At 45.1% G+C, this 10,161-nt stretch overlaps 1 protein-coding gene across 1 annotated transcript; it reads left to right on the top strand.

Annotated features, from left to right (window-relative positions):
* Positions 1-4,467: 4,467 nt before the first annotated feature.
* Positions 4,468-9,025, top strand: LOC147882220 (ATP-dependent RNA helicase). The gene is made up of 2 exons (XM_087401181.1): positions 4,468-7,850; positions 8,358-9,025. Exons 1-2 carry the CDS (start codon positions 4,519-4,521, stop codon positions 8,749-8,751), a joined length of 3,726 nt encoding a protein of 1,241 aa, XP_087257307.1. The 5' UTR covers positions 4,468-4,518; the 3' UTR covers positions 8,752-9,025.
* The last annotated feature ends 1,136 nt before the right edge of the window (positions 9,026-10,161 follow it).

The following is a 10,161-nucleotide window of genomic DNA, read 5'->3' as shown; positions in this document are numbered from 1 at the left end:
TCCTCAATATGGCCGTCCTCTAGCCTGAGAGTGGACTGGAGCCAGTCCCTAATGGCTGATCTGGAGGGGGAGTGTCCAATGACTCTGCCGTAAACAGAGGTAAGGGCAAAGTCATTGGCAACCTCCTGAACCCGAGATGATTATTGCTATGTCAGGATAACGCGGTAGGCATCTGGAGAGGGAGGGTCCGACTGGGCCTCCGGTTCCGGGCAGGGAGCCGCCATACCGCCAAGACAAACTGCGAGGCTTCCGATGAAGAAAAGGCTGCAATCCAAAAAAGGGGGGGATAGATGCGGGAGGGTGGAGCCTGGGTGTGAAGAGGACGGGTGCGAAGGCGGAAAGCGGGGAGAATGGAGGGCGGAGGACGGAGGAGACGAGGCGAAAGGCCGGGAGGCGGAGGTGGCGTGGGGTGGGGGAGTGAGGACAGAGAGCGGGTGAAGTGAGGAGGAGGTGGGAGTGGGGGAGAGGCAGGGCGGGGCGGGAGGGCGGGAGGTGGCGGGGTGGAGGGGCGGGGCGGAAGGGCGGGGCGGAGCGGAGTGAGGGGGCGGGAGGTGCGGGGGCGGAAGGGCGGGGTGAAGGGTGCGGGGAGGAACGGAGGGCGGACGGGCGGGAGGGGCGGGGGGGTGGTGTGGCGAGGGGGCGGGGAGGTGAAGCGGGGGAGGAGCGGAGTGGGGGCGAAGGGGGCGGGTGAAGTGAGGGGGCGGGGAGGTGAGGCGGAGCGACGAGAGGGGGGGTGAGGTGAAGCGAGGGGGGGCGGCGTGAGTCGAGCGAAGGCGGAGGGGCAAGGGGGAGGGGAGCGGAGAGGCAGGATGAGGTGGAGAGGCAAGGGGGGGCGGAGGGGGGTGAGGGGGGGTGAGAGCGGAGGCGAGGGGCGCGGCGAGGTGAGGCGGCGGGTGGGGGGGGTGAGGGCGGAGAGGCAGGGGGTGGGGGTGGTCGAGGCAAGGAGGAGGAGCTAGGGGGGGGGAGGTAGAGATAGCAGGGGGGGGAGGGGAGGCTCGCAGGAGCTCAAGATGGCTCCGAGATGAAGGTCTACATGCCAAACAAAAGCAAAAAAAAAAAACTGGACATTGATCCTAGCAATTGCATGTGACCAATCAATGAGATTGATTGCAACATAGCATTGTTGTAGCCTTGAAATTTAGAATTCTATACTTGGACAGTACAGTCTCTAATTTTTCCCACACTGTTATTTTTGGAGAAGAAAATTTTAGCATATTCTATTACTTGGTATTTTTTCTTGAATTTGCTCAGTGTGCTGTAATCTGAGGTGCATTAATTTTGCACTGTGTAACTTTTGTTGCATGGAGTTTAAACCTACTCAGTTATAGCATGCAGTGATTTTATTGGTTCTTTGTTGTAGCTGCAATTGTCTTGACATTGCTACTACATGCCCAATCCTATTAAGGAAACACCTACGCTTGGTAATTGCAAGTGCTACTGCTATTATAGCTTTTGGAAGGAGAGTAACTTCAAGAACATGGGGATGCAAAGAGACTTGGCTTTTATTTGTATGATGATTGCTTTGATTACTTTGGGAAAAATCATATTGTTCCTAGTCAAAGCACCTCAGAAAGTTTGCTTGAGATATTTCTTGGTGTAGCATGAGTTTCTAAAGAGTTCAACATTGCCAAGGCTTTATGCTAAAAGGAATGATGGCAACTTTGTTGGTGTATTTATTGTTTAGTTTGTGTACTATTTAGTGAGTACAACAGTGAAGGAACTACATGATCTTTTAAGTCAATTGAAAATCTATATTTAGGGATTAAAGGATCATGTTGTCTCTCATAGGTCTCTAAATATTGAAGTATAGTGGTCAGATGGGGATGGATGGTTGTCCCCAAATCACAACCAAAGAAAATATGGAAGCTTTTTTGCATTCTTTGGACTTATCGGTTTCCAAACCAAGCCAATACATAGCAGTCTTGCAAAAATTAGCACACTTGGGGTTATTTTATAGGCCTCACTTGTAATATTATGGTTTTGCATTAACAAGGGTCAAGCATAAGCCTAGATTAAAGCATTGGATCATTGCATGGTACGCAATCCTTTATTGCAAAAAACAACTGCAGAGCCATGCTTTCGTATGATGGGTTTACTACAAACATAGAAGTGCACACTATCGTATCTTGGTTGGGAGATCTGATATCGTGTACATTGCTATTTGGATGCTATTACACATTGGCTAGTAGTGCCTTTTGCTTGGTTGTGTGGCTTGCAAGAACAAATTGCATTCACTTAAATAGAATGCCATTTACATAGTTTGCTAATGGCATTGAGTGGACCACTGAGGTGTCAGCTTTCATGGGATTCCAAGAAATGACCTCAGTACAATTGTATGGTCTTGATTCTGAGTCGATAAACATTTCATGGAGGTTGGTTAGGGGGGGTATGAGGCAAGAGAGATATCCAACTTTGTGGCCCAACTAGTTGGCATGTTATCGACCAAGGAATGTGCAATTAGAAAAAGCAATTCATGACTACATATTTGGCACTATCATTTGTAAAAACAATGACCATGAGTAAGCATGGAGTTGTGTAAAAAACTTGGTTTGACGCATCTATGTCCCCCAATGTCAGTGGCTTCAAGCAGTCAACCCGCCAAGTTCGTGGGATGGATAAGAAGAAGTCCATCAGGTCGAAGTTTACGATACGTGCCTATATCACTACGCCCTTTGCTTTATGTAGGTTGAGACATAGGAAAGTTTTATACTTTTTCGTGTTGTCACTGTTTTACGTTACGACGTTACCATTGTTAGATGCATGGGACCAGAGGGGCATGCTTAGCTCTAGCCCTTGATCATTATATATGTACCTGGGAATAGCCATGAATATGGACACAAGTAGGATAGGACCTGTATTTTTCTTTTGAAACTCTTCTTCTATGTGATGAAGTGTTGGGATCGATAGGGATAACAATCGTGGTTAGGCATTGAAGCCTCTGGTTACAAGATTAATACAAAGGTTCTAACTTTTGTCTTGTCTTGATTGACACAAGTGGGTCCACCAACTGCCATTCTCAACATTTTGTCAGATAGAAAATGAGAGGGAGATCCCACCAGCATCCAATGGATGAGATCCTGATGTTCAATGGATATATTACACTGAGTCTTGTTGATAAGTAGACTATAGTCTCTATGAGGACCCTTTTTGGAGACTATCTTTTGGAGGGATAAACTTGTTACTAATTTCCATACATGCTATAGGGTAGGATCAGTACAATACTAGGATCTTTTGATTTTTGTCTTGAACTCTCAGATGCAACAACTCTCAAATACCTAGTCAATATTACTATAGCTATTATGGAACAAAATATACTGGTTTTTATAAACTCTACTTGCTGGTAATAATGAAGAAGTTTACTATTGCTGCTTCTGATTAAGAAGTGTAAAACACCATCGGAAGTTGAAGTGGAGAGCCCCACTTGACACCTAATGGAAAGCGTAGTGAACACTTGGCGGATTCTCTTTGTCGCACACTTTGTTAATTGGATCCATTGTCATAAATCGAGATATGGCTGCTAGGGGTAGCTATCATTTCAAAGATTCTAATTTGATGAATTTGCTGGTCTCCCCCAGGCCCCGACTTGGTTCACGGATCTTTTGAAAATTGGTTACAGGGATCCTTTACCAGCCCCATCTCAAGCATGCTAGGCTATTATGACCATGTTTCAAAAGAAAGTCTACAAAGTTGTAATTGAATTGATTTCTCTGAAGATCCGAGACCACCCAGATTCGGGAAGGCTATTGATCAAGCAGTTGTCCTTTAGTGATTGGTGTAGATTCTTGGTCTTAGGAAAAGGCAAAGTGGAGGAGATGATTACCCTCATAAAACAGTTGGAGCAATCCTTGGACCGGATCATTGAGGAGGACAACAAAGCCATGTTGGAATTTGCTAAGTTCTCCGGCAATACTATGACAAATCTCTTCTTGGATTTTAACTCGACCCCCCTCGGCAGCCCCAGATTCTATAGAACATGGGGTTAAGATGCTTTATCCCCCCACAAAAATTGGATTCTCCTCCCACAGCAAAGTTTCTATAATCTGGAAGGTTTATCCCAAGATGACCAGCACAAAATTTTCTAAGATCTGATGGTGACTCCTACAAGCAGTGCCAAGAAAATTTCACAAGGCCTGCCAAAGGAGATGTGACAACCTCACCCTTAGATTATAACCACCCTTAAAGCCTCTCTCACGTTACCCTTTTATCATAGCATTCATTTTAAGACCCTTAGAGATAGAAAACCCTAAAACAAATGCTTAGACATTTGCCTTTGGCATGCGAAAAAGGCCTGTATTTTTCAATTCCGAAATTCCTAGGGTAAAAAGAAGCTAAATTTTGAGGTGAATTAGGCAAATTTCATGTAATGGACGGCTGAGATATGCTTTGAGATGGACGGCTGAGATACTGGGTGGAGTTCCCTTTAAAAAAGGGCTGTTGTTTTGGAGTTTTGAAGCTTCTATGGAGGAACTCTCATCCCACACTCTTTGATTTCATTTCGTCCACAGTTTCGGCCTTCAAATGGTAGGATCTGAGGTTGATCACGGGCTCAAAGCTCTTGAGCATTTGTCGCTCGTTTCTAAGGTCTGCGAAGAGCTCGAGTCCAATATTGGTTGCTCCGACAAAACCCTCGCCGAATTCATCATCGATCTCGGCCAACAGAGCGACAAGCACGAGACCTTCGCTCAGAAGCTCAAAGAAAACGGAGCCATCCTCCCCGAGTATTTTGTGCAGAGTCTGCTCACCATCATTCACGCGGTTCTCCCCCCGAAGAGCAAAGGTGAAAAGGAAAAGGAGAAACCGAAGAACGACTCGGTTTTCCCTGGCCTCTCCGTTCCGGACAATAAGGAGCGCGTGAAGGAACTCGAAAAAGAATTGGAGAAAGAGGCAAAGAAGAATAGCAGAGAAGGTGACAACGATTGGGACGGGAAGGAGCGAAGAAAAGATAGGCGGGACAACAGAGACGGAGAGGAGCTAAAACGGAGGGACCGAACTGAGGGATATGATAAAGATGCATACAAGTCTAGGCATCGAGCAAAACATGGAGATGAGGAGAAAGATCGGTTTCGGAGTGAGGATAGATACGATGATCTAAGAAAGGGCAGGTATGAAGACAAGGATCGAAGCAAGTATGATAGGGGAAGAGCTTGGGAAGAGGAGGAAGAAACTGGAAGGAGTCAGCGCAAGTACAGGGATCGAGAGAGAGACAGGTGGCAAAATGACAACAGAGGTTCGCATGGTGGCTACGCACAAGACGGATACAGCGGATCCCGCAGGGAGTATGAAAGGAATGGAGAAACTTCGGGTGATGACAGAAATTGGAGGAATGAAGATCGTAATTCTGGATCTTCCAAGGGGCATTCCCAGGAACTAGAGGTTTTTGGAGTCTACCGTGGCAGGGTTTCTCGGGTCATGGATAATGGTTGTTTTGTGCAACTCCCAGCTTTCCGTGAACGCAAGGAGGGTATTGTGCATGTATCTCAGATTGCTTCGAGGCTGATTGCCAATGCTAAAGATGCCGTCAAACGAGATCAAGAAGTCTGGGTAAAGGTAGTTTCTATGACTGGGCAGAAAATCAGCCTCTCGATGAGGGACGTGGATCAGAAGACAGGGCAAGACCTTCTACCCATGAAAAGGAGCTCTGTTGATGAAGAAGCCTTGAGGGCTAATCCTTCCAGTTCCAATCAGTTTCCTTCTACTCGAAAAGGCCTATCAGGTATCACTATTGTTGAAGAAGATGATAACAATTCTTCCAGGAGACCACTGAAGAGGATGAGCTCACCTGAAAGGTGGGAAGCCAAGCAACTTATTGCGTCGGGGGTATTGGATGTTAGGGATTTCCCTAACTATGATGCTGACGGGGCAGGCCTGCTCTATCAAGATGAAGGCGCTGAGGAGGAGCTTGAGATAGAGTTGAATGAGGATGAACCTGCGTTCTTAAGAGGACAAACTAGGTACTCCATTGATGTATCACCTGTGAAGATTGTAAAGAATCCAGATGGTTCTTTGCAAAGAGCTGCCATGACACAGTCTGCTTTAGCTAAAGAGAGAAGAGAACTTCGTGAGCAGCAGCAAAGGACCATGCTAGATTCCATTCCAAAGGATCTGAATCGTCCCTGGGAAGACCCTATGCCAGAGACTGGCGAGAGGCATCTGGCACAGGAGCTTCGTGGTGTTGGCCTTTCTGCTTACGATATGCCTGAATGGAAGAAGGACGCCTTCGGAAAAGCTCCCACTTTCGGGCAAAGATCAAAGTTGTCAATCCAGGAGCAGAGACAAAGTCTTCCTATTTACAAATTGAAAAACGAATTGATTCAGGCAGTTCATGAGAATCAGGTGCTCGTTGTGATTGGGGAGACAGGATCTGGAAAAACAACACAAGTGACACAATACTTGGCTGAAGCTGGTTACACGACCAAAGGCAAAATTGGCTGCACACAACCTCGGAGAGTTGCAGCTATGTCTGTGGCCAAGAGAGTGGCTGAAGAATTTGGTTGTAGATTAGGTGAAGAAGTTGGCTATGCCATCAGGTTTGAAGATTGCACAGGACCTGAGACAGTGATCAAATATATGACCGATGGTATGCTGTTGAGAGAGGTGCTGGTTGATGAAAATCTATCGCCATATTCTGTCATTATGCTTGATGAAGCACATGAAAGGACAATTCACACTGATGTTTTGTTTGGGCTGCTGAAGGGCTTGGTAAGGCGGCGCCCTGACTTGCGTCTCATTGTCACGTCTGCTACATTGGACGCTGAGAAGTTCTCTGGATATTTCTTTAACTGTAACATCTTCACTATTCCTGGAAGGACTTTCCCAGTTGAAATATTATATGCAAAGCAGCCAGAGAGTGATTATTTGGACGCAGCATTGATCACTGTCATGCAGATTCATTTGACTGAACCAGAAGGTGATATACTTCTGTTTCTGACTGGTCAGGAAGAGATTGACACTGCATGCCAGATTCTGTATGAAAGGATGAAAGGGCTGGGTCCAAATGTTCCAGAGCTCATCATTCTGCCAGTGTACAGTGCCCTCCCGAGTGAGATGCAGACTAGGATTTTTGAGCCAGCGCCACCAGGAACGAGGAAGGTGGTTGTGGCTACCAATATTGCTGAAGCTTCTTTAACGATTGATGGGATTTATTATGTAGTGGACCCAGGTTTTGCAAAACAGAACGTCTATAATCCCAAGCTTGGTCTAGACTCATTGGTCATTACACCTATTTCCCAAGCATCTGCAAAACAACGAGCAGGTCGAGCTGGCCGTACTGGACCTGGAAAATGCTATCGCCTTTACACTGAAAGTGCATACAGGAATGAGATGTTACCCACGACTGTGCCTGAGATTCAGAGGATCAACCTTGGTTTCACAACCCTACAGATGAAAGCTATGGGCATCAATGATTTACTTTCCTTTGATTTTATGGATCCACCTCCCCCTCAGGCCCTGATCTCAGCAATGGAGCAACTCTACAGTTTGGGAGCACTGGATGAGGAAGGGCTTCTAACAAAGCTGGGTAGGAAGATGGCGGAGTTTCCTTTGGAACCTCCTCTATCAAAGATGCTACTAGCAAGTGTAGATCTAGGTTGCAGTGATGAGATTTTGACTATCATATCAATGTTGCAAGCTCAGAACATATTCTATCGTCCTCGTGAGAAACAGGCACAGGCTGATCAAAAGAGAGCCAAATTCTTTCAACCAGAGGGGGACCATTTAACATTACTGGCAGTTTATGAAGCTTGGAAAGCCAAGAATTTTTCAGGTCCGTGGTGTTTTGAAAACTTTGTTCAATCACGCTCATTACGAAGGGCGCAGGATGTGCGAAAGCAGCTTCTTACAATAATGGATAGGTATGGAAGGTGTTCTGATCAAAGGTTTCCCCCCCATGTGAATGGTTTTGTTGCACATAAAGCTATATTTTTACAGTATGTCTACTGGGATGACGTCAGTGAGGATATCATAGTAGCTAGTCCCTGCTATGCGTGATGGAGTTATGGTTTTCAACCTTATGAGCGATTATCATGAGATTGAAACTGCACTATAAGCTGTGTTTTTGGAGGATGAGTTTGGGCATGTTCCTGGTTTCATCAGACTAAATGCTGTTGATGAGTATGCAGATGATGAATAATCAAATGTACATGGTGCTGCACAACTGCATATGCTGGCTGCTAAATAATTTCTTGTACTACTGGCTATGGTCATATGTAAACAGATATGTATACCTGAGGGGTAAAAGGCTGTAAATACTGGGTATATATGTATAGCAGGTAGATGATGTGCAAGGATTTATACTGATCAATTATTTCTTTTCAGGTACAAGCTGGATGTATACTGATCAATCATTTCTTTTGTTTCAGGTACAAGCTGGATGTTGTCAGTGTAGGAAAGAACTTCACGAAAATCAGGAAGGCCATTGCTGCAGGCTTTTTCTTTCATTCAGCCCGAAAAGATCCTCAAGAAGGTTATCGGACACTTGTTGAAAACCAACCTGTCTATATTCATCCTAGCAGTGCACTTTTCCAGCGGCAGCCAGACTGGGTCATTTACCATGAACTTGTCATGACCACTAAAGAGTACATGAGAGAAGTCACAGTCATTGATCCAAAATGGCTGGTGGAGCTAGCACCCAGGTTCTTTAAAGTAGCAGATCCTACAAAATTGAGCAAGAGAAAGCGGCAAGAACGTATTGAGCCACTTTATGATCGCTATCATGAACCCAATTCCTGGCGTCTAAGCAAACGGCGTGGTTAGTGGGATCATATATGGTTTCTATTATACAAGGCGTGGATCTGGAGCTGAGAAATATTCAACTTTATTGTTGTATAAGGTCATTTGTCGATTGCAATTGGTGCAGGCCTTTTGCTTTTCTGCTTGTGTCCTGCTTGTGTAACCTGTGCACGTTTTATTCCACGTTGCCAGAAAATTCTGCACGCACTGAGGTTGGGGTTTCTTGACAGTATATGCATATTAAAGGCTGCTCTTCTGGAAGTTGGAAAAATCAATGTTATACTACACAATTTGACAATTCTACATGGAAGCATGACAGTTTAAAACAAATATGTTATAGAAATGAATCAAAATTGTGATGTGAGGGCTGATGTATTGTGGATAGAACCATTTTGTGCACTCAATCAAAGGACAAGTGTTTTGAAGAAATAATGCTAAATAATATTTTCAGAATGCTACTTATGGACATCTGATGAGTTTTGCTAGCTTTATCTTGACTCATGCATTCTAGCTGTTTTGGAGGCATGATTTGTGCTGAGCCAACTGCCAGGTCATTTGGGGGGGGAGGTGGGGACTCTGAATGTAGGAAGGGAGGTTTTCCGAGATTTGAAACGGGGGGAGGATGCACGCTGCATTGTAGAACACTTAAAAATTAAGAATATTTCAGGACAATAATACTAATTTTTTTCTTCCTCCAGAGGAAAGGAACGTATGCTTTCAATCTATGATGTGATTGTGTACAACCTCAAACATTATCTTTTGCTTGAACACATTGTAATGGTTTTGTTTAACTCTGGAGGGCAAAGGCCGGGCCATAAGGTGGATAAGACTTTGTCTGGGGACTCATCCCTCTTTTCTCTGGAATCTGATGCTGAGCAAACAAGCTGCAGGCACTTGCCAATGTGTGTGGCATACATACATAAAGGTACCACTCAGAATCCCTTCGGACATTGGTCCTCTATGGAAACACTACATACGAAGTTGTGGTAGGCATACCTTGAAGCTGGAAATCTACATCAGGGGGCCATATATACAATGACACTTCTACTGGTGCAATTTTGCTCATCTTCTACTCCAGCATATTTATTAGTACTGGCTCTCCTAGAGACAATGCTTTAAGGATCCAATTGGGTGAAGTTTTGTGATCATTGCCTTTTGGGGGGAATTTTTGAAATTGGTAAGCTCTCCTCTTTTAGAAGTTGACACTAGCGTTCATCCGTGCTTCAATGTTCTACACCGTTAGATTTTTGCTGTATTGGCTTTTCAGTTTTTAAAGCTTGTAGGTGCTTTTTCAAGTGCCCTCCAACATGGCTATAAAAAAGTTCGAGCTTGAAGAAGCTAGGAAGAACTTGTGGGGAGACGTCACTTGGATTAGCGCGGTGAGGGAGGGCATCTTGTCGAAGCTATTTGACATCTTAAGTCTCAAAGCATCTC

Source organism: Dipteris shenzhenensis, chromosome 30 (assembly GCF_047967505.1).
Source record: "Dipteris shenzhenensis isolate YYH24624 ecotype China chromosome 30, Dip_SZ_1.0, whole genome shotgun sequence".
Taxonomy (NCBI): Eukaryota; Viridiplantae; Streptophyta; class Polypodiopsida; order Gleicheniales; family Dipteridaceae; genus Dipteris; species Dipteris shenzhenensis.
The sequence above is the reverse complement of the archived record's forward strand: the minus strand, read 5'-3'. Positions and strand labels throughout refer to the sequence as shown.

What these genes read in the sequence shown, in the direction of transcription:
- LOC147882220 (XM_087401181.1), top strand. Translation starts at nt 4,519, where the DNA reads ATGGTAGGATCTGAGGTTGATCACGGGCTCAAAGCTCTTGAGCATTTG. An exon ending in CTTCTTACAATAATGGATAG is followed by an intron (nt 7,851 to 8,357) that starts GTATGGAAGGTG and finishes CTTTTGTTTCAG; the next exon opens with GTACAAGCTGGATGTTGTCA.